The sequence below is a fragment of the Struthio camelus genome, chromosome 3, assembly GCF_040807025.1.
Source record: "Struthio camelus isolate bStrCam1 chromosome 3, bStrCam1.hap1, whole genome shotgun sequence".
Taxonomy (NCBI): domain Eukaryota; kingdom Metazoa; phylum Chordata; class Aves; order Struthioniformes; family Struthionidae; genus Struthio; species Struthio camelus.
In genome coordinates this window covers 64,554,315-64,577,895 of record NC_090944.1, presented here as the reverse complement: position 1 = coordinate 64,577,895, position 23,581 = coordinate 64,554,315, and the positions used below count along the sequence as shown (strand labels likewise).

The 23,581-nt window shown below is 39.6% G+C and overlaps 1 protein-coding gene across 5 annotated transcripts in view; it reads left to right on the top strand.

Annotated features, from left to right (window-relative positions):
* ROS1 (ROS proto-oncogene 1, receptor tyrosine kinase) overlaps positions 1-23,581 on the top strand; it is a 76,156-nt gene that overhangs the window by 27,784 nt on the left and 24,791 nt on the right. For 3 of the 5 annotated variants that reach the window (XM_068938125.1, XM_068938123.1, XM_068938126.1), the window contains 18 exons: positions 180-394; positions 738-901; positions 1,497-1,659; positions 2,467-2,729; positions 3,619-3,682; positions 4,281-4,483; positions 5,017-5,228; positions 5,577-5,863; positions 6,793-6,969; positions 9,646-9,863; positions 10,514-10,664; positions 14,101-14,333; positions 16,806-16,982; positions 17,981-18,155; positions 18,608-18,725; positions 21,700-21,887; positions 22,538-22,630; positions 23,340-23,475. In XM_068938125.1, the coding sequence (XP_068794226.1) occupies positions 180-394; positions 738-901; positions 1,497-1,659; positions 2,467-2,729; positions 3,619-3,682; positions 4,281-4,483; positions 5,017-5,228; positions 5,577-5,863; positions 6,793-6,969; positions 9,646-9,863; positions 10,514-10,664; positions 14,101-14,333; positions 16,806-16,982; positions 17,981-18,155; positions 18,608-18,725; positions 21,700-21,887; positions 22,538-22,630; positions 23,340-23,475 (3,237 nt within the window). The remainder of the gene's footprint in view (positions 1-179; positions 395-737; positions 902-1,496; positions 1,660-2,466; positions 2,730-3,618; positions 3,683-4,280; positions 4,484-5,016; positions 5,229-5,576; positions 5,864-6,792; positions 6,970-9,645; positions 9,864-10,513; positions 10,665-14,100; positions 14,334-16,805; positions 16,983-17,980; positions 18,156-18,607; positions 18,726-21,699; positions 21,888-22,537; positions 22,631-23,339; positions 23,476-23,581) is intronic. The other 2 variants (XM_009681712.2, XM_068938124.1) reach the window with 1 other exon arrangement.

Here is a 23,581-nt window from a genome sequence, read left to right as displayed (position 1 = left end):
AAAGTGTTCTGCTACAGAGAACTTAAAGAAAGCCTTTTGATTTATTTTCCTTCCTCCTCCATCAGTATTAAGAATTTGAATGAGGAAGAAAAGCACATTCATGTGTCAAACATTGCATAAATCCTGTTCTCTTTACGCAGTGTATTTTCAGTTTGTTAATGTCATACATGTTTTCACAGTTGCAGTAATGCCATAATCACAGAATTTGCAGCATGGAGTACTTCAGAAATATCTCAGAGTGCACTGGAATACTACAGTGGACGGCTGTTCTGGATTAATAGTCTTCAGTTCATTACAACACAAGAAGTCAATCAGAGCATTAGCATTCCCTTTTCACAACCGACGGAGTTTGCAGCCTTTACCCTTGTTCATCGCTCACTCAAACCTTTGCCAGGTACATTAATTTCTTTATCTAACCCCTTCAATAAAGGTATTCATTATCAGTCTGTAATGCTTCATTCTTAAAGTTCTTAAAAGTCATTTGACAAAAGATATGAACAATAGGAATTTATTAATAAATGTATGAGACTATAGCTGGATAAATGCAATTATAAAAGCTGATAAGTATGGCTAAAGATAATACCTAGTGTTGTTATTCATAGGCCATTGTTTCTATTTAACAACAACTTACCAGATTTTCCATAGTACCCTAATGTTTTAATAATCAGATCTGAAAACTCTATCTTTCACCTTTATTCTTTAAATTATTGCTATTTTTTCTGTCTCTTTATGGACAGGAAATTTTTCCTTTATACCAAAGGTGATTCCAGATTCAGTGCTGGAGTCTTCCTTTAGGATTAAAGGGAATTCTTCAAGTTTTCACATATTTTGGAGTGCCTCCACAAATGTGGAATGGGGAATTGTCTTCTACTGCGTGGAATCAAAAGTTCTACAAGACAGGGTATTTATGTGCTTCTTCCATATTATCTACACGTATTACTGCATCTAGTTGTTGTATCTATTTTGGAACAGAAATATAGTTTCTTTCTTCTCAAGCATTTAGGAACCAGCCAAGCAACCACACTGAACTGTAAATATAAAGCAAGCTGTCCTGTTTCTCCACCACTGAGGCCAATGCTGGAGGAGCATAGGCTTTGCAGTAGCCGCGGCTTAGCTGCTAGGGTGTGAAACGCCAGGCGAGGAGCTCCCAGCGCCTGAAGGCGTGTGAGAAAGCCTTCGCAGTAACTCAGAGCTGGAAGCATCCTCTGAGCTGCCAGTGGGACAACCTTTGCCTGAAAGTGAATTCTAGCCTTCATCCACACTTAATTTTAACACGTTTGACAAGCTGTACTTTCAACTCAAAGGGCAGATTGCTAGCAGATTGCTGTATGTTGTTACAGTGCCACAGTAGTTACTGAAACAGCAATCACAGCAAGAGAAGCTCTGCCTTGATTTAATTAACCAGTGTTGGTGAGGGGAATTTTGGAAAACTCAAGGTCTTTCTGAGAGAAAAAAAAAGTTTTGCTTTGGTTTGTTTTATTTTGTTTCACTTGCAGTCTTTGGAGAGTGAACGGTGCCTCCATCCCCATAATCTGACAGTGCCAGCCTACAGAGTTGATTGGTTGGAACCGTTTGTTCTCTTCGATTTTACTGTCACTCCGTACACGTACTGGGGCAAGGGACCAACAACATCTGTATTCCTTCGAGCCCCTGAAGGAGGTACCAGTATTTCAAATCCCATTCTTAGCCTTCAACGGGTACTGAGACTAGGTCATGTCAACAAGTAAAACCCTGTCTTCAGAGGAATGAGCCACTTTCAGGGCTAGTCAGCTGTCAGTGGAGTTGCAATGACACGGTCTTAAATATTGTTGGCAATTATCTGTTGCACATGTAGATGAACACAGTTGCAGTAACAGAATTTGGAGCAGAAAGCACTTGACAATATCCCCGCGTACCTATAACTATGAAGAAGAAAGAGAAGTTGAGATCTATTACAAAGACCATCAAAGGCTGCATGTAGTATTTGAAGCTCTTTTTAGGATTTTAATAAACGCTAAACATATTTTACTTCAGTGTATACTTTTGCCCACATAAAGTTGAAAATTAAATTAGCTAAGATATAGTCCTGAATGACAGGAGCACTGAGAAAGCAGCAGGTTTTGAGCTAGCAAGGAGGAGGGACAGAGTTTGTTCTACACTGTAAGAATTCTTGCAGCTCCGTTGTTATCTACAAGGCTTGGCTAAACAGACATGTGCCAATCTGAGTGCGCATGAGTGCATTTGAGTCTATCTGGTCATATATCTTTTTTTTATTAAGTGAATTAAAATCAGATACCTATGTGAAGATACAAAACAGAAAGGGGTCACCGCCAAGTTTTAGATACTCTTCTATAACTTGCACCTCATTGCTCGCTCTCTGTCGGCATTAAGGTTCAGAGCTCAGGCTCAAAACTGAAAGAGTTAATCAGGAAGTAAGGTGTGTTGTTTAACAGAAGTACTTAAATCTGTGTTTGTTTTTTAATACAGTTCCTTCAGCACCTCTAAACCCTAGAATATATGTGTTGCATAATAATGGACATGAAGGCAATGAGAAAGTCCGAGTGGAGTTCAGGTGGGATAGGCCTGAAAGGGAAAATGGAGTATTAATGCAGTTCAGGATTTACTATCAGCTATTGCATCAGAGCGGCACTATTGCCACTTTCCCAGCATGGAACATGAGCGATGTCGAACCCAACCTGATGCTCTTTTCACTCGAGGATGTGCTTCCCAGGCTCACAGTGAGGTTTCAGGTATGAAAAAGTGCTGAGCTTATCTAGGTCTTAGATGTTATCAGTACAGCTTGAAGTGTGTGTCTAGGAGATGGTATTGGGCTTGGGGCAAGAACTTGCGTTTCCTCTCTTGACTCACCAACTCACCCTTGGGTACCTGGCATAACCTTTCTGTATATTGTATTGCCCACTATGTAAGGTGGAAAATAATATTGCAGTATTATGCAGGTTTGGCCTGGCTAAAAGGAAGCTTTCCTAGAGGTCTTCCAAAGCCCCTGCTAATAGCTGCAGGTTAAACACGGATCCTGTAGAGCTAGTGGAGGGTCGTAGGCCAGTAAAGCAGGCACAGATCAAGAGAAGTTCCACTGCTGGAGAAATGCAGAGATTTGTGTGAAGTCTGTAATACGAAACTTCCCTCTTACAATTTGGCAAGAAGCCATGTTTCCATCACGATGAAAAATTTGAAATACAGAACGTGTGCTCAAAAGACACTGAGGCAAAAACGTGAGAGCGTGTGGCAGGCCAGCCATTGATGAAGGAGAACATCCTAGGCCTGAGCATCACCCAGCAGTGGGAATTCCTCCAGCCTGGGGACGGAGAGAGACCATCTGGCTTCCTTTGGGCTCTTAACTGGTAGATGCAGCATGAATTGTCATTCTCCGGGCCACTTCTAGAAACCCTTCTCATAGCCATGGTCCGCTGCTCCAAACAGCCTGCAACCAACATAGCCTTCAGTCATGTATGTTCTTAGCTTTTACACTTGGGCAGTTGGGGATCTGGTTGTGTTTGCGTCAGTAAGTTGGTTGTGTTTGCGTCAGTAAGTATCGCCTCCAAAGGCTCTCTGAATGCAGTCCTTTATGAGCGTTACTGCTTAACATATTTAACAGTCTCCTGTCGTATCTATCCACAGGTGAGAGCTTTCACCTCTGCAGGTCCAGGACCTTTGTCTGATATAGTAGAGAGGAATTCATCAGGTATGGACCACTCAGATGCCATCTTACGCTTCGTGTGTAGTAGCTGGTGAACTCAGTGGTACAGGAATTTGCAGGAATAAATAGGTTCCTACTCTGAGGGACGTTTGTTTCACCCTGTGGTAGGCTCTGCAGAGGAAATAGTTGCAACTTTCCACAGGAAGTGATGAACACATTTCTTATAATTTCCTTAAACTTTGTGAATTTTGAGCCTTTTCTCATAACTGTGCTAGATTAATTTTTGTAGGCAATCGCAGGGTAGGCTGGAACAGCAGTTTTTGGTCTTTAATCTGCGGACTACTAGACTATTCCTAATTGGGCTGTGAAAGGTAAGTAAGAAAGCAAATCTATTTTTACTAGGCTTAAATTTGTTATGTAAACAACCACAATGCTACGGAAAAAATTCTTGGGAGTCTACATATCATGTCAAGAAGACAACATCAAGCTTACCTTATCCATACAACTATTTGCTATGACATATTATCAAACACCATCTGTGTAGGGATAGCGTTTATTTTTATCTTGTACTTGCTTTTATTATGAATGACTGCTAATGTCTAGAGCATTTACTGTCAATTCCGTTGTGCCATTTTCCTTCCAGATCTTTTTCCTGTTCCAATTCTTATGACCATTTCTGCCAACAAGTTGATTCTTACTGACATAGACAATAATCGTACCATATGGGAGCTTTTGGCAAAGAAAAATGTAAAGGACATCTGCTATACTGCTAATGATGACACAGTGTACTATATCCTAGAAGATTCTCTTTTTCTTCTGAACTTACAGAGTACTTCACGGTTTCAGGTACTCTTTTGTTCATTCCTTTGCTTGAAGAAATCGATAAAAATGTGTGGCTATTATTGTCATTGTTTTGGAGCTAATTATGTTTCAAATAAATGAAAATTATATATTTAAAACAGGAAAAAAATAAATGTGATTAAAAAACACTTTTAATCGCAAAATGCACTGTGGAAAACAGAACTGGAAAGATGCAGTTTTCTTAATGATGGTCAGTTGGTATGAGATGTTAATATAAAAAAAGCAATGACTGCATAATTTATCTTTCAAGCAGGACAATAACAATAAATTTAATAAAATTTACACCCCGATTTTTTTTTTTACCAATAGCTATTAGAACAGGCCAGAACATACAATGGGAAAAGTTTTCCTCTTAAAAATATATGATTTTGGTGACAAGGATTTTTTCTTTTCTTCTTTCTTCCTTCTTTTCTTCTTCCTGGAAAATACCATCTCTATCAGGAGGAATATTTTTGGCAAGATATTGCAAAAATTCTGCTTCCAAGACATTTTAATAATAGTTTATTTTTCTTCTAAAGTTTTTCAGAGATGCATTTCTTCACAATATAACAGCCATCACAATTGACTGGGTTGCAAGACATCTCTTTGTTGCCCTGAAAACATCAAGGAATGAAACTCAAATATTTGTTATTGATCTTGAGCTCAAGACAAAATCTCTAAAAGCATTGAACATAGAGCTGGGTAACAGGAATTCAACTGTATCATCTCTGTTCGTCTATCCATTCTTAAGGTAAGACATATATTACTAATACCTTTTTTTAAACATATTTAAAACATGATTTTTATGAAATCATCAGCTTCCAAGGGCCAGAAAGTGCTTTCTACAATTAATAAGTATTTTGCCTTTGATAAGTGATAGAGTGTTCTGGGTATAGTTCTACTTATATAACCAAGCTGAACTAGCAGTATAAATGACTTTAAAAAAAGACATCTGTTCTCGAGTAAAAACTTCAAATGGTACTTAAATACTGCTAAGCTATCCCTATTTAAGTGATGCAAATGGACGTCAGTACCAGGTAACAATTTTTTATAGTAACCTTTTTATCCAGAATAATCAGTTATTGTGATCTTCTGATAGTCGTCTGTACTGGATGGAAGTCCTTGATTATGGCTGCCAGATGTTTTATTATGATATTATGAATGACACCGTGCACCACATATTGGGACATATATCAGAAGAAGATCAGATGAGGAACTACTGCAGTTGTAATGTGACAGAAGCAGAGCTAGGAAGACCCATGAGTATCGATGTGTCTGACTCCGAGAAACCTCAGCTCCTCTTTATCAAAGGAAGAGATGAAATATGGGCCTCAGATCTGGATGGTTGCCACTGCTGGAGAATTATCAGAATACCAAGTTTTCAAGGTCAAACAGCTTTGTTATGTTTCCAAATAGTTCATGATTGCTGTCTCTGTTCCTTTAAATAATGTTCATGTCAGTAAAATAGCATTTATGACATACTTTCTCTATTAAAATGACTCCTCTACAGGCAAGGCAGATGAAAACATTTGTGTTCTGTGTTTCCAGTTTTGTACCCGCTTGATACTAAAGCAGAGGAAAGAGCAGTATGGGGATATTTGTTGACACATATGGTATTTTAGTAGCGTGTCAGTCAAATGGAGGTGCTACAGCGTCAAAGGCTACTTGTCAATAGATATCACTTTATAGTATTAGCACGTTGTTACACAGTAGTGTAACATTAGATATGCCTATTACAACTTATCTCTGTAAGAACATACAATACTAGGTTATGCTTGAAAGTGGCATTGCAAACTTCACTATTAGATGTGGGGAGGGCACTTCTTGCTGGTAGAGTATTACACGGCAGTTCATCTGTGCTGGCTGTCTTATAATCCCTGGTCTTCATTGCTCAGCTTTCAGCTCTGTCCTAGAAGAGTGCTGGGTAAAGCTTTTACCAAAGGAGCTACTGTAATTGTTCCTGTGAAATGGCAGAGCTTTGCCTTTTTCATCTTGGAAAAATTATGAAAGTTTCTATGGATGACTTTCCTTCTTGTGTTATGCGATTTGTGGTGTTCATTAATTGAATTGCAGTTCTCATAATTAAAGATAATGAAAAGCCCTCAAATCCACATTTGTAAACCCATATAGCAAAACGTTGCAGCTTTGGGAGACGTACCAGAAAATATTCTTTCCAGAGGAGGTCTCTGAAGACATGATATGGTTGAGCTACTCACCCACACTGACTTGCAGTGAATACAAGCATACATCCTTTCTTTTAGAATTGTCTGTTCAGGGTTTATTCTGAAACTTAAATATACAATGTTTTCCCACAGATATGAAAGTTGGCAGCCTGACTGTAGACAAGAAATTTATATATTGGAATGTTGAAACAAAGGAATACACTGCAATTCATCGAGCAAATAAAGAAAGCAAAACAGTCTATTTTCAGAAGAGAGTGAAACATGAGTTGAAAATCTTAGCCTACAGCACAGCAGTTCAACCATATCCAGGTAGCAGGGATTTGGGTTTTCTGTAAATGTAACAAATCTGTTTCAGAGCATGCATTTGAGTTGCAAATCATGCTACATATATTTAAGTAAAATATGCTTGCTAGCTGCAGACACATTCCAGAGTGAAACAATTCACTATGTGCGTTGTGAAAAGAATGAAAATAAGGACTGGCCTTGTGTAGGATCACATGGAAGGTCATGATAATGAAGATTGTCTGTGTTTTAAAGGCGTAGGATGTTAGTGTCAGACCAAAACTATTTTCAAAGTTGTTTGGAACGTGCAGATTTAGTAAAGGTGGAGAATACTGAAACACAGAAAACCAGCAAACACTGTATCGCACAGATGGTCTGCAGCCAAAAAGTATTGTTGCAAGCTTGCTAATAATCCCCATTATGATGCTGACTTTTGTTGTTCTTCAGAAGTATGCAGAGCTGAAAACAAATGTATACGCTTCCAGAGACAAACGGATAAGAACTCTGCTTATTAAAGTGATTTGAAAATAAATGCCTGAGGCAATTACAGTTCACATGCTAGTAGACCCAAGCTTCACTTAGAACTCCTAATGTTTTAAACAAACCACCACAGAATGATTACAAAAGAAAAATAAAGATTAGTTTTACAAGTCATGGTGCCTAGAGCAATTATATTGGTAAGTGGGGAGGTTTAGAATAGCTATTAGCAAGCTGAATACGTTAAAAATAATTCTTTAACTTAAATTTTGCACAAAAATCTGGGAAAAATATTCTAATGGGATGGATTTATTTGGAAAGAATGAATTTCCTGCTGTTTGGGCCATCCACTGGAGTTATTCCTGCTCACAGCTGCTCTGACCAGCGCCCAGGCTATTCGTACCAGCAGTTTGGGCAAGTTAGTTCCCATGAGGAATTGGCATAAATTAGCTATTTTGGAATAAAAAAGCATTTTTAGCTATTTTGGAATAAAAATGCATGTGATGTCATATATCGACAGGGGATGTGATATCACCTCTAATAATTTTATGAACCATTCTGGAGCTCTCTATCAGGTGTTTTTTTCCACTGCTATATATCTGGGGGGCATTGGCTGGCTGGCATTGGTGCAGGAGCCTGGCTTGGCCCTGGCACAGAGCATATGAGTCCCTATCCCTGTCTTCAGGGGCAGGGTTTCCTGCAGGAACACCAGGCTATGTAGGCTTAGTTGGTGAGAAAGGAAAGCCCTGAAGTTTAGCCCTTGGGGATTGTTTCTACCCAGAGATTCCCACAGAGCTCTTTTTATTTGCATGGACTCCTGGAAGTATATTTAGAGGAATATATATATTCCACCAACCATTATACTGGTTTGGTGTTCTGAAAGGGGAAAAAATGCACAGAATTAGCTGCATAACTTTTTAAGAGAAAAAGAAGTGAAAATAGTAAAATAAGAAAAAACTTTATTTTCTTTTTGTCAGTGTTGAAACAAAATGATGTTTGCAAAGACCAGTTGAGTTTACTGACATGCTTTTTATTGCTTTTGTGATGTGTGCATGTAGCTGTGCTAGAGTTTTCTTTCATTCTAACCTATTTAATTGCTATTCAGAGATGTGATGTCAATTGATCACTTAACACATCAGAAGCACTCAGTGAAAATTATTGTCCTGTCACAGATTCTATGCGGGAATGATTTCTCTTCAGGGTTAGAAGGAAGGGGACTGAATATGCAGTGAAGGTTTTTCTTGTCAGGGTGAACATATTTCTGTAGAACCACCCGACAGAAGCTTTAATTCTGAGAATGACTCGACTCTTTATTCCATCTGGGATTTTTCCCATGGGAGTGCTACTACTCTGAGAAACTATAAAATTGACAAAAGCTCAACCTTACATTTATTTCTGTTGAACAGACTTTGCTATTCTCCTTCCCTTAATGTGCTTGAACCTGCCTCTGGTGGGAATGGAAGGGCTGCTCATGTAGGGAGAAAAGATCTCAACAATGAGGTCAGTTGTTCAGGCCTTAGGGCAAACATTTGTCCTAGTGCCCGCTCCCCAAGTATGCGTCTTAATCTTTTCCCTCAGCCTCCTGGCAGCAAGTCCATTTTAGCATATAGTTTTCACTCATTTTTAAAAATACATACAATAATGAGGGTTTATATTCTGTTACCTTTTGTATATTATTGAAGAGTATTTTTCTCTTTTCTCCATATATGAGCCCTTTCTTCTTCCAAAACCAGTCTCCCTTTTCCCTGTTACTACGAACTTTACAATTGGTAACTTGTTGGAAGAAAAGACGGAAAACATTTGATTGCTAGGGAAGGTTATCATCTACTCTGCAAATCCATCTTTGCTGTGACAAGCCAGTTCAAACTCAACACTCTGTACTGCCCCTGTACTGCCCCACAGCAAATAAGATCGGGATTCTCAGGGTATTTAGGTGCCTAAAGAAGAATCTAAATACTTTAGTAAATCTGTATCCCTTTACAAAAGGTAAATGTGCCTTTACTTTGGTGAATGCTGCTTCTTCAGCTAACAAAGTAGTCAAATATGTCACATTCAGGTACAGTTAAATATGTTGCATTCATATTACATTTGGTTTATGTTTGTGAAACCAAAGAAAAGAGAACACTTTCTGGTAATATTTTGCCATATGAATGGCGGTAGAATAATATGCTAATTTGGATTGTTCTAGCAGTAATTATATTTTTAAATTTTTTGATGTCTTTCTAGATAAAAGATGCCTGAGTCTAACACCAGGCTTTGAGAAACCTGCTATCCTTAATACGACGAACACCAGTTTTGTGTTAAGCTTGCCCTCTGTCTCACCGCAGCAGCTATGCCCTGGCGTATCCCAGCCTACGCTGACGTATCTGGTATTTCTCACAGGACTGACTAACAACCACAGGAGCTCAACCTACCATTTGTCTGGCATACTGCAAAAAGCAGTGGTATGGCTATTTTGGAATAAAAATGCATGTGATATCATATATTGACAGGGGATGTGGTATCACCTCTAATAGTTTTATGAACCATTCTGGAGCTCTCTATCAGGTGTTTTTTTCCACTGCTAGATATCTAGCAGCAATTCTCATCTCTGTTTAGTGTTCTTTGTTTAAATGGTAGATTCCTTAGCAAGTACTCCTCTACTTTTTAACATGCCCTTGCTAAAATCTTTGTTGAAATGGGTCTCCACTTTCTACTTGTGGTTGATATTAATCTGTTGAATAGCTATTGAGACTGTTCAGCAGCCATATGGTATGGTTTTGCGTTTCGTGGTAGTTGTACTCGCCCTAGTAATTTTTTTTTTTTTTTACTTTACCGATTTCTATTTAAGTACTAGCTGCTGAACAGTATGGTATTATAGCGATGCTAATTATGACCTCAGCTTTTTTGCTGGTGTCCTAAGTCGAATCCTTAGGCTTGTACTGAGCTGTTTCCCAAACTGTCATTTTATCATTTTTTATACACACTGAATTGTATTAGAGTACAAAAGTGCTACTGTATTATTTTTTTAGCGTTCCTGCTTCATTGACAGTTGATTAGTGTGACATGTGACTATCTTTTTTCTAAGAATACATGCTTATTATCTGATTCCAAGTTACAGGAATTTCAGGGGCCTACAGCTGTCGTAGACAACCTACAGCCATTTTCAAGTTATGCCATACAAGTAACAGCGAAAAACTACTATTCAGATTCCTCTGAACAGCTGCCTATAGGAAAAGAGATAATTGGCACAACCCTTTATGGAGGTTTGTTTCACACTTTGATTTTGATTGGAATTTTCATCTCAGTGAAAGGAAGGTGTGCATTAGCTTTGGTTATAAATCAGAAAGCAGAGAAATTTTCTGCTTAAAATGTAACCTGTGTAATCTGTAAAATGTAGTCTTCAGAAGGATTTGGAGACCAAACTTGATGAATCTGTAAGAATCATAAGTAAAGTGTATGTTTTCTACTGCTTTTAGCTGTTGGCTTCCTGAGGAAGGATAAACAGTGATTAAAAATGGCTAAAGAGTTACATTTTCTGCCTTGGACCACGCTTTCAATAAGTTGCACTTGAATGCATGTATGTGTTCAGGTGTGTGCGGGATGCATACAACATGAAGACTTCTTCTTCTCGCCTGCTAATGTTGACACTGCTCTCATAATGAGTGCTTCCTAGGGTAATTTAGGTTCTGTCATATCAAAATCTAGGGATACTGAGTTTTATGTCGTTGTGAATCAGGCTGAAAAGACACCAATTCATTTTTATATCTGTGGGCCAGCAGCATGCTTCCAGTCAGTTTCAATAATTTTGATGTTCACTTTTCAGCCCCTTTCACACCAGAACAGGAAAGCTAGGAATAGCACTTTTGTCCTGCATGTTCACTATGTCGTTTAGGGCAGAAAGAGGACTGGGTAGGGACTGGCTAAATATAAAAGTACATCCATAAGCATCTCTAATTATGGCAGAAGACAGCTAAGAAACTTTTGTGTGAGAGAACAGATGAGGCAAGAGCCCTTAAGAAAACTTCTGCTTAAGTCCCTCTTTTCATCTTGCAGGAACAAGAGGGGCAGGCACGGTACCTCTCTGCTCGAGGGATAAGACCTGCTCTACTTTGAAAATTCTCTTCCAATGCTGTCATTTTTCTTAACACCTAACAGTGAGATTTCTGAGCATCTGCAGTATCAAGCAGATAGGCTGTCATCCTATGTGGATCATGAAACTACTCCTAAGGAGACTGTAGAAAAAAATAAGAAAAGCTGGCCTATGATCAGTAGTTTTCACTTATTATACACAGGGATCCATGACTGTACTGGTAAATTTGTAGAGCCAACTGACCGAATAAGACGGAATGCAGGTGGGACATGGCAGGTGTTCACACCATTGCTTTTTTGTGCGGTAAACTGAGCCATCCTGCAGCAGGATGCATCCTTTCGGTGGAAAGACATAAAGGTAACACGTGAGATGGGAGGCGAAGTCACGCCACTGAAATGGAATTTTTCAGTCTCGAGTCAAAATGAAACACGAAACTCAGAACAGGAATCTCTAGTCAGGGCAAAAAGAAACACGAGGATCAAAATAAAAGACAGACCTGGAAGAGCAATAACAAATAAAACTCCCAGACCCTGAACATTTTTAACAGGTAATTTTGTCAACATCCAGAGCTTTTCACATTTTTCAGTTTTGGCAGAACTGCAGTTTCCACTGGTAAACTGCATTTGTCAAAAATTTTCCAATCAGCTGTAGCTAGAATGTGTATCTGTCCTGCCACTTATGTTCTCAATTTCATGAATGTAGCTGCTAGTTTAAATTGTAACCAGATGCTACTAGAACCTCTTGAAGTGTGTAAGCTATTTGACACCTCTGAAGCTGTGTGAGCTCCCTCTGTCTTTCTCTTAATTCTGTAACAAAATGAAAAATGCTTGGATTAATCTGAAATTTCCAACAAATAGTGAGATACAGTGAATTTTTTAAAAAAGGAAGACTTGGAAAAATAAATACGTTGCTCTTGCCACAGAGTGTCACTCTTACTCCACATACCTTCTACCTAACAAAGCAGGAAATTTGTCTTCCTAACCAGTTCAGCTTCTGCACGTTTCACTTTAAGAATCTGCAGTCTTGCAGTTAAGGCATAAATTATAGCATATGCACTCATCACCCTGATACGTTTGGGAATCTAGATAGAGCAAAACCTTATTAACTTTTTACCTGCCTGAACAGTTCAATAGGAAAAAAGAATTTTTAAAATGTAGAGTTTGGGCGTGCCATATGCCAGTTCAAAGCTTGTGATCTCTGAGCTTCAAAAGAAGGATTGACTTTTCCAAAACAGTTAGTGAGTAACCAGCTGGCGTGAGCATCAGACCAGCAACACAATTTCTTGTTTACGCAGCTCAGTAAGAGCATGTATTTCCGAGCAAAATAGTAAATGATGGCCAGCAATGCTTAGGAAATGGAGTTTTGTTCTGTCTTCTTCTTGTGCAGAGCCTACATAACGTTTTGCTGAACAGTTATATATAAAACTTTGTTCTTGGACTCTGGAAACATTTCTCAAAGAAAATTAAAAAAAAAACTTTAAATGAGAGATTCTAAATTGGGCAAAAAAATTGCTGCTGAATATATGGACTGATGAGAAATGAACTTTGGGGACCTTGTTCGATTTAATGGCAATTTCCCTTCTATCCTGCTTACATGATATATATGCAAATATTTTGATTTTCTTTTACAAACTGTTTAGTGGCCCATTTGACTTACAGGCCAGAATATAGTATTTCTGTTTATCACAGAAAATGGATGTAGTACATCTCTGAAGTTTGGAAAGCTCATTATGTTAGTTGGATGCATGATGTTTTACTATATTGGTATCTATCTACTCTTGGCTTACCATGAACAGAGTGACATCTTATATGAAATTAGGTTCTCTGTCTAAGGCCAAAACCAGGTTGAATGAGGAAGTGCTCTTGCATTATGATATATGAAATGTCTTGAATTTTATGATTCCTTTTAAAGAGAGCAGAATAAATAGAAGCTGTGCAAAACCTTAAGTCTTTCAGAGATTTCAATATAAAGTGCTTCAAAATAACTTTTAAAGAAATCTAACTTTTAGATCAGACAAAAAAAATTTGAAAAATTTGAAAAAAGCAGTTTCACACTATATTGAAAGTGCAGGATTTAAAGTACCAAAATTAAGCAACTTAACTTTTCTCTGAATATACCTTATTATTTGTGTTGCAAGATTTTGCCAAGTTTTCCTTTTTTTCCCAGACTTTTCTATTGATAAAAAAAAGTTTCCAATCGCTATAGTACATGGGTACTTTTTTTAGCACACATCCAAGTAAGCATCATACTAACCTCAGATCTGAGATTCTGATTAGGAAACTAAGAGGGAGTAGGAGTTCTGTGATAGGACTATAAAGGTAGACATATAGGAGGGAAGCTGTTTTTTCCTGATGGCATGATAGGATAGACAAGGAGATACTAAAATAGTCCCTCAAAATATTTTTGAGCTTGTGTACTGACTGACTATACAAAAAAATGGGTTTTGCATATGTAGAGTATAACTGCTGGAAATGGATAGTATGTGTGGATAACTTTTTTTCCTTCCTCATTAACATTTCTTGACTCCTCTGAAACAAACAAACAAATAAACAAAACCCCTCTAGTGAAATCCATACCTAAAAAGTCATCCATTTTTCTTCCCATTTCAGTACCAGAGGCAATCGGTTTCATTCAGACAGTGGTTTTGTCTGACACCACTATCAACGTATCTTGGACTGAGCCTTCAAAGCCAAATGGACCTCTAGAATCCATCCGCTATCAAGTTACTGTCAATTTATTAACTCCTGTCCCAGCAACACCCTTGAGAAAAAATGAATTTCCAAATGGAACACTTGCCTGGTCTGTCAAGGGGCTCCAGCCTGGAACAAAGAATGTATTCAAGGTATAGTTAGTTGTAAGCAGCTTTATCTGTTTGCTCATTAATCTGCAAGTCTTTAGAATGCGTGTCTTTAAAGTAAGGCTGTATCTGCATTTTGAAAATATGAGCTCAAAACTTGACAGACTTCTCGCAGTCCTTCAATCTTTTGACTAAGAAAAATCAAACATCACAGTTTCTTCCTATATGGATTTTTCAGATGTAATCCTTAAAATTGAGATCTTTTCTATTTGGGGGCACATTAGCAGACCTCAGGAGTAAGTAGTAATTTCTTCTCCAATCTTGTAATTGTCCTGATACTTGATGTGACACGCTAAGAGCCGGACAACTGACAGGAAATGCCAATTCTCAAAGGAGGATAACTGGATGTGTGACCAGCTTGTGAAGGATGAGGTATAGTTCAGTAAATAGGGCTATGAGAGTGCAGATAGGGCATGTTCAAATGATAAGGGCTTTTCTCAGGAAAGCAACAGTTTAATGAAGGGGAAACCTCTGTTTATTTTGTCGAGAGCAGGGGTATTGATATTTTTCCCTCAATAAATAACTTCTTATTTAGCAAAAACAATCTTTCCTCAGTTCCACAAAACAAAAAGCATCTGACAGATTAGCAGAGATATATGTCATGCTTGGCTTAATATTTTAGAGTACAATGTTGATTCTGTCTTGCAGCAGCCACATTTTTAAAGAAAAGTATATTACAAAATATGCATGCAGACTTCAAAAAAAGAACAATATATCAGTGTTAACTGTTTAACAAAGGCAGAAGATGAACAGTGACTTAAAAATGCGGGTAGGGGCTTGGCTATTTGGTGGCCTTCAAAGAAAATCTCTGTGGAAAAGAATATTGAAGGGTGGTTGCAAACCAGCTGATTGTGGATTTCACTGACATATGATGCTGTCAGTGCAATAGAACAAGTAGTTGCTTCCACTTTCCAGGCAAGTCATAGAGAGAGCAAGATCTATGTGCTTCTTCCAGCTGTCAAATCGAAGCAGGAATTCTTATAGATCCCAGAAACAGAGGAGATATAATAACAGGCCTAAACCAGAAGGTCTAGCAGAAGCAGCAGAATGGGATATCCATCCTTCAGCTGCCATAGTTCACATGGACTCCCTTGTTAGCATCAGGTGAAATCTTTGGCGTCTTGCATTGCTGTGCTGGCCTATGAACTGTAATAACTGAGGTGCAGCTACATCGCTCCTCTGCCAGTTCTGCTGTCAGACAGTAACTCGGGCAGAGAGGCTCTGTGGACAGCTGGGCCAGGGGTCAGCCTCCTGAAGTAATCCCAGTAACAACTGCCTGAGCACATCTGCCATTGCTCTAAGAATGAGCATAAAAGAATAGCTTCACATGGTGATAAAATCAAGAAGATGGAGGAACACAAGGCTTTCTAAATAAAAAAAGTTTTTTGGACAAGAGAACTGTGGCTAGGTATTTAAGACAATTGCTTGTAGCTAGTGGTAGTGTGTATTTAAATCAGCAGAATCTGATGGCCTTACCTTGCTTAGGGAACTGGTTAAAATAGTCTATGAAAGCTCACAATTATCTTCTAGAGCTTTTGGAAGAGGGGCAGTCCTAGAGGACTAGCAGAAAGCAAATATAGTACCTAACCTCAAAAAGGAAACACCACTTTTGTGTAACTTCAGTACCTGAAGGTATTATAAGAACTATATTAGGATAAATTTTTGTATACAAGCAACTAGAGAATAACAGGGGAATTAAAACTATCCAATGTGGATTCATAAGAACAAAACATATTACTCTTCCCTTTACGCATAAAGGAATTCTAGGCTAAAAGAAAAATAGTAAATGATGCATCTGGACAGCAAAACCAACATCAGAGTGACCTTTTCAAAAGCAACCAAGTAAACATGGGATTTACAGACTTACCCTTGGGTGCATGCGCAAATAAAGTCAGAGATTGGTTTTCACAGTTCACTCTTGGACTCAGAAAAAATGGCAGAGGATCTGTTCTGTGTTTAATTTGATTTTTTTTTTTTTGTTAAGAACTTGTATGGTATAATGGGGAATACATAGACATATATACATATGAATAAATATAAAAATTTGTGCATACAATATCTGTTGTATTTGATCATGGCTTAGTGGAAGGCAGTGTGCTGAAGTTCCTTTTCAATTGTGTTTTTGTGGTTCTAAAATAATGCCCAGCACGTGATGATGACATCTGCATGCCTGTATAAGAGCTTGTGGCATTTAGGAGAGGTCTAAAAAGAGAAGAATCTTAGCAGAAAGCTGAAATGAGAAACTGAGAAGAGTCTCTGGGCAGGGAGGATCCTAGAAACCAGGATCTTTCAGCTTGAAGACGTGCAACACTGAAGTTGTGAGGCTCAAAATGTTTGGTCCCACGTTGCCTGGGTATTGCCTTATTTGGAAACATCTGTTTTTCCAAACGATCTGAGCTGCTAAAGCCAGCTTTCCAACTGGTCTCATGTTGTGCAGTTCATCCTTTTCCTTGCTAGGTTCTTGCTTTTCACCCTGACGAGAACTGGTTTTCTGAAAGCGTCCCTGCCTTTGCAACAACTTTCGAGACTCCACCCGCGCCGGTTAACATAGTGCCCAGAAATACCAGCTTCCAGCTAGAATGGCAAGCTCCTCTGCACGTCAATGCAACCAGCTTCTGGTTTGAACTACATAAGGTAAAAATACCCTTTAGTTTTTTTTTTTTCCAAATCAGAGCGAACTGAACACAGTTCTGTCCTGATGAGCAGGATGGAGTGGCAGGATGTATATGAAGCGTCTCAGTGGCTAATTTGGGCGTAGTGACATCAGCCTTAGTGGCTCAGAGGGGTCAGGGTGGAGGCAGTGCTTGTCAGGAACAAGGGAGAGTTGCAGCCCATAGTGCCAAAGGACATCCTGGATGACCCCAGCAGAATTCCTCATGGGTCTCCTGTTTCAGTACTGTCCCCTCTCTCTTCTTTCACTGCCCTCCCCCAAAACTGACTGGTAGCTACAAATCGTATCTGAGCTCTGCACAAGAAAGAAAAGAAATGGGATTTCAACACTAACTATCAGGAGCAACCTAGCATCTGAATTTTATTTTCCTGCGATAGGGGTTAGGAGAAAATGCTGGAGAGGAAAACTGATTTTGTAGTGTGTAAGGTGGAAGCAAGTGCTGCAGTGACAGCAATATGGATAGAAGCTTCAAATTTAATGTCTGGACACAGAAAATGTCATGTGCTAAATTGGATCACATAGATTCCTTAATACGGATAATCAGATCCATTAAAGCTACATCAGACATTTACCATCTGCCCTAAAACAAATATCATAGCACAAATCCTGTAAGTCATCTCCTTTCAACTGCATCACGGCAAGCTGAACTCACGGTGAGCCAGAAATACAAGCTGCACAGAGATAAGCAAGGGGAAGGCTCCTTTTGGCTGTGCAAAGGGGTCACTTAATCTGTTGCCCTTTGTGGCTGCCAAGACTTGTTGGTCTCCTGAAAACAAAGAAAACACTAATTTTTCTGCCCTTAATCTCTAAGAGGACAAAGTCCCACGGTTGAAACAGCACATGCATAATCTCTCCCCTACGATATTAAAAGGTGGTCAAGTAGCTAATCTATCCAGGAATAGATCTGTGACAGTTTCAGTCGAGCGAGAAAGTTGACCGTGATGATATTTTATTTTTCTAGTGGCAAACAAAAAGTGACTGGTTTTCTCCTGAAAGCACTACCTGCACAGCAGGGCCTGTTTATACGTGTAATCTCACAGGAACTCTTCCTTCTACCAACTACTTTGTAAGAGTAACAGTAGTTTATGTCACAGGAGTGAAAAGCACTTCCTCTTCAACAAACTTTAAAACTACAGGTAAGCACTTAGTGTAGGATAACAGGATTTTCAGACTATTTTCAAGATGTAAATAATCCGAATCAATATTTTCTAAAATTTAGCAGGTAATTTTCCTGTATTAAGAACCAATAGTTGTGTGTTTGAAAGATACATCACACAGTTGCAAAAGTAATAGGAGGAAAGAAACTGAGCTTTACTTCCAAGTGGAACAGAGGGGAAAGAATGAAGGAAATGGAAATGAAACATCTGTGTCCATATGAACTCATAAGTGGTGAAAGTCTGCATGTGCATGAAAATTTTGAAATTTGTCCATTGAAAAGAGAAGGCCAAAAATTCATTCTCCCTAAAGATTACTGGCCTAGATCCTCATTTCTTTTGTACGTCTACACATCCACGTGCATGTCTAAATTTGCTCTATGATTCATGAGCCCTTCTTAAGGATTCTGTTTCTTCCCTCTGTTTGACAAAAGCTGGTGTTCCCAGTAAGCCAGGAGTTCCAAAACGAGCAGAAGACACTAAAAGCTCTGTACAATGGGAAAAAGCCGAGGACAATGGTAGCAATTTGACCTACTACATCTTAGAAAGCAGGTAAGCCTCGCACGCAGGTACTCTTTAGCACAGGACACATCTGGGCCTGGAGGGGTGGCAGGCTGCTTTCCAGCAGCTGTGTCTGGCCTTTCCAGTGAGATAGCTTGGCTGGCTGATTCAAGCACCAAGGGTGCTGTACATGCCTGCTTCCCTTCAAGGAAGCCCTGGGGCGCTGTGCAAACGCAGGTCGAGAAAAATCCCTGCCTACCTCTAAGGAGGGAGACCAGAAGCGATGGGGCTGAATTGCTTGGGAAGCAGCAGCAGCATATCTGGCAGCATGCTCTCCCGTCTGAGAGGCAGATGCGGCCTCGCCGTGGCGTGTGGCCTCCACAGCTGTGTGTCCTAAGTCCCAGGCGGGGAGGATGGCTGCAGGGCCCCCGTGAAAAGCGGAGTGTCGGGTGAGCGCTCTTGCACTGCCGAACAATTTGCCTTGCAGACCTGTTTCTCCGGAAATGTGACTACAAGTCGTGGACAGGTATGCGACAGCTACCTCGACTCTAACGTGCCAGCTAAGAAGCAGGTTTTGAGCCTCCCTTTGAACCTGAAACTGAGATTTTGAAAAGCCCTGAAAATCTGTTGTTTGTATCTTTGAAATTATCTTTGTTTGGGCTTCTGGGCAGATTAGAAGGGAAGATCAGCCTTGTATTTTGGTGTCTGGGGGTGATTCTTGCTCGTAACTTCAGCCTCTTTTGTACTGCTTTATTAAGGGGTAAGTGGGTTCATGACTTGATGAGGAAGTTTAGGGATGTCAAAAGCATAAGTATGAATTTTCTAAACTGGCTAACAATTTTTGCCTTCTCCATTTTGAATACACAAGTTAGACAATTTCATCTGTTCTGATTGTCAGCAATTTAGTGTTGTTACTTGTTAAAATTAAGTTAAAATTAGGATTATGTTAAAATTATGCTTTATCATTTTTTCTAAAGTTGGACAATTGGAAGTATGCTTGATACAGCTAATCATTTTAGCAAATACAGATCTGAGATCCCAGGGGTTTTCAGTTTGGCTCTGATGGGAAAAGTGAAATATCAGTGACCCAAATGAACCTGCTCATGCAATCTCTTCCTCAGGTAAACTCAGTACACATCATCTCCAGAAAATCCTAGAAATCTTAGAAGAAAATACATGATAACAAGATTTCCAGATTTCCAGGCCAATCCTGAGATATGGGGATATATGTAGATAAATACTGGTGAATTCGAAGAAGATTTGGAAATATTTTCAAATTATATTTCTCAAGCATTTAGTGAATATTGTCTATGAAATTATATAGAGAAATATCTTAGTATTTAGAGGACTTATGAAAAGATGTCATACAGCTATCAGAAAGGATCATAATGTATTCCCACCAAGATAGGATGTCTAGATAATTTTTAAAGTGCTCTGTGAACAAATAGAGATCACCAGGACTATACATGCCATGCTCATTAGGCATTCGTACAGTGCCAATTCACACTTAGTCGTGCCTTGGTGGGGCTGAATGGATAGATTAGAGTATATTGTTGGTAGTGACTTTGAAACTTCTAATTTTTGACCAGGACTCTGGAGGGGTCTTTTTAGGATAGTCAGTGCAAGGCTTTATTTAAAACTGAAGAGGTTCCTTCTGCTGAGATATTCGTATGACATCATTTAAATGAGGAGTGATGGAAGGAACAGAAATTTTAAACTCAGCTAGAATTTTTTTCCTCAGTTAACATAGTGCTTATGAAAGTTGAGGACTGACAGCACTGTGGAGCTGGGCATACTTTACCTATATAAGTTTTCACCCAGACATATTTTCCTGGTGCTGTAAGCTTTCTCGATACAGTCCTGTGAGTGCACAGCAGCACTGATCTGCACGCTATGAGACCACAGCCAGTTTGTACCTGGCTGGCTGTGGATAGGTAAAGAAAGGACAGTCCCTTGTCCTGTGTCTTGGCTGTGCTTTAGTTACTGCATTCTGCAGGCTCCAGCTTCTTACTTATCTTCTGGAATCCGTAATGCATCGTGGAGGTTGTTTTAGTTTAATTAAATATGATTTTCTCCTGTGATTTGAATGTGCATATGCTGATTTTTGACTGAATTTCATGTTGAGCTTTGTGGTCATTTTAACCCAGGTAGAAAAATGTGAAGTCAGACCAATAGTATTCGAGAAACTATTTGCATAGCCCTTTAAAATACAACCCCTGTTTTTCACACAGCTTTGATAAGGACATGAGTGTGCCAAGGACATGAACATTATAATTTTCACATGTCTGTTTGGTTTAGAAGTGTTTGTCCTTTTTTCTGCATTAAAGCATGTTGGAAGTGTGTTTGACATGCTGATGAAGGTCATTTCACATGAAATGTTACAATCTTGTGTGACATGAAATGATATTTCAGATATGGCCTTTCAAGTTTAAATACATGGTCTTCTTTTGGTTGGTGAATAATCAGCTCTGAATTTATTGTGAGCAATCAATCTCAGTCCAATGGAGAAAGGAAGAAATACACCCAGCAGTCAGCAGATGCTATGGGAAACTGGCTAGCTAAAGAATTGTGTCTTCACTGCCAGTGACTTGCTTCCTGTTTAGCTTGTGAAACCTGATGCACAAGAGCCACTGAATTACTCTAGGCCCAGGAAAGCAAAAACCTCTAATGGTACACAAAATAAATGCTATTTTTTTTTCTGAAAGCTAAATAAGAAGGTTTTGAAATCTTGGCTGTGAGGTGTACACTGAAGCAAGTGAAAGAATGCTGTAGCCTTTTACGTGTAAAAGGTTCTAGCATTTCATTTCCAATGCCAGGCTAAAGATGTGTGATTCCCAGCATTGCTGAAATGGCATGGTACAGTTTTCTGTTCTGTAGCCAAAGCCCCACGAATAGAATGAGCTTTCGTGCAGGCAGAGAGACTTCATGAAAGCCATGGTATTGAAATGAATGGCGAGGGAGAAGCAGCAAGCAGCACTCCCTTCATTAGTAATATACCTGTGTTATTTTGCTGTGCCCTTTGTAGGAAGCAGTCAGACAATGCTAGCAAAATGAAGTCCTTATGGGAGGTGGTTTACAACGGCTCCTGCACCAGCATTTGCACGTGGAAAGCCGAGAACTTAGAAGGAACTTTCCATTTCAGAGTGGCAGCTGCAAATGTGCTGGGACTTGGTGAATACAGTGACACCAGTGAGGCTATCTTTTTGGGCGAAGGTGTGTCCTGTACTTTCAACTTCTATTAATCAAGCTTTTTATTCAGAAGAATAACACTGATTTCTGAAGAGAAGCCTGCTATTTTTATGATGATATTGCTGCACAGATCAAGTTACATGTCTAAGACATGATAAAAGGTTGCATTCATCCAGTGATCCCAGCTGCCAGTGCTCACAGAGGCGCTTTGCATGCAACAGTGGGCCTAAGCTTTGCTTCTGCTTGTTTATACCAGTTTATCTCTGTGCCCCTGTACTCTGCATCACAAGATAAGTCCTGAAGTAAAGGTAGGCTTCCAGGCTGGCTAAGCCTGTGAGGACTTAATTGCTGCCTTCAGCAGGAATGTTAGACCGACACTCTGCAAGTGCTTTTGAAAATCCCACCTTAAGTGGTAAAACAGTTCAGCATTTTCTTTTTCCTTATACACAGTAGGTCATCACCAAAGGAATGGCCCTGATCTGGGGGAGGAGAATTAGTTGGATCAAGCATAAATGTTTACATATAGCCTGTAAGAGAGCTTTGTGCAGATGAAGACACACAGCATGCAGCTCAAGAGAAGTGAACCTGGGGTTCGCTCAGGTTTGCTTGGCTCAGTAGGGTTTATATGGTTTGTATACGTAATCATTTACTGACTCTTGCCTTCTATTTAACAGATGCTATGACCTCCCCAAACACCATCATTGCTGTTGCTGCTGTGATTGGAACTGTTGTGCTAGGCTTGACTGTGGTCATACTGCTTATTTTTGGTATGTGGCTGTTTTTTGCATCTCCTGGGTTTGCCAGGCAACAATAAAAGGCAGTTCAAATGGCAGGAAGTGACAGGCTTCTAGGCTTTTCCCCATTTCAGGGAAATGCTGAATGATCCCTGGGGTGGGAAGTGGAGGGAATTTAGGAGTTTTCATCCTTCAGGGCCCTAGAGATGGCTGGTTATGTTTGCAGTATGTGGGACAGGATATCAGCTCACTCTATCCTCAGGCATTTCTTTCTGTTGGTTCCCCTCAGGGAGAGCACAGGAACGCTGAGGGAGCTCTGATATTTTTGTATCTCCTTATGAAAACTTGTATCCTGTAGTTCTAAAGTTGGATACTGCATTTATTCACTAAAGGGTCCCATTTTTTTCTTCTCAAGTTTTATCCCTAAAAGGAAGGGTGCAGCCTTAAGGTGCACATGCCCTCTCATCCCTCCTCATCTACCTGGGACATAGCATCAGCCCTTTGGGCTTGGGTCTTGCCCAGTTTCTTGTAAATGAAAGTGGGCATGTGATTTCTCTGCTCAAGGAGCAGTTCTCTGTCTTCTGTAGGGAAAAGGTGTTGGCCAGATAGAATTGCCCTGTGTACGCAGTCTGCCAGGAGGTTGTAATGAAGAGAGCAGCAAATAACTTGTAGCCATTCAATGTGGTCTCATGCTAGGGTACTCTTAGAAATAAACATCTGATATTCTGCTTTTCTACTCCAGTATGGCATCAACGATGGAAATCCAGGAAACCAGTCTCACCTGGACAGATAGTACTTGTCAAGGAAGATAAAGAGTTAGCTTACCTCAGGGAAGAGGCTGAGACAGTGGGACTGGCCAATGCCTGTTATGCTGTGAGGTATGTCCTTGAAGCAAGTGTATGTTCAGGATGAAAAATGTAAGAGGGCTTCCCTATACTGGTTTTTATCAGTGCGCTCACCTCTGACATGGGATGGTGGAGTTAA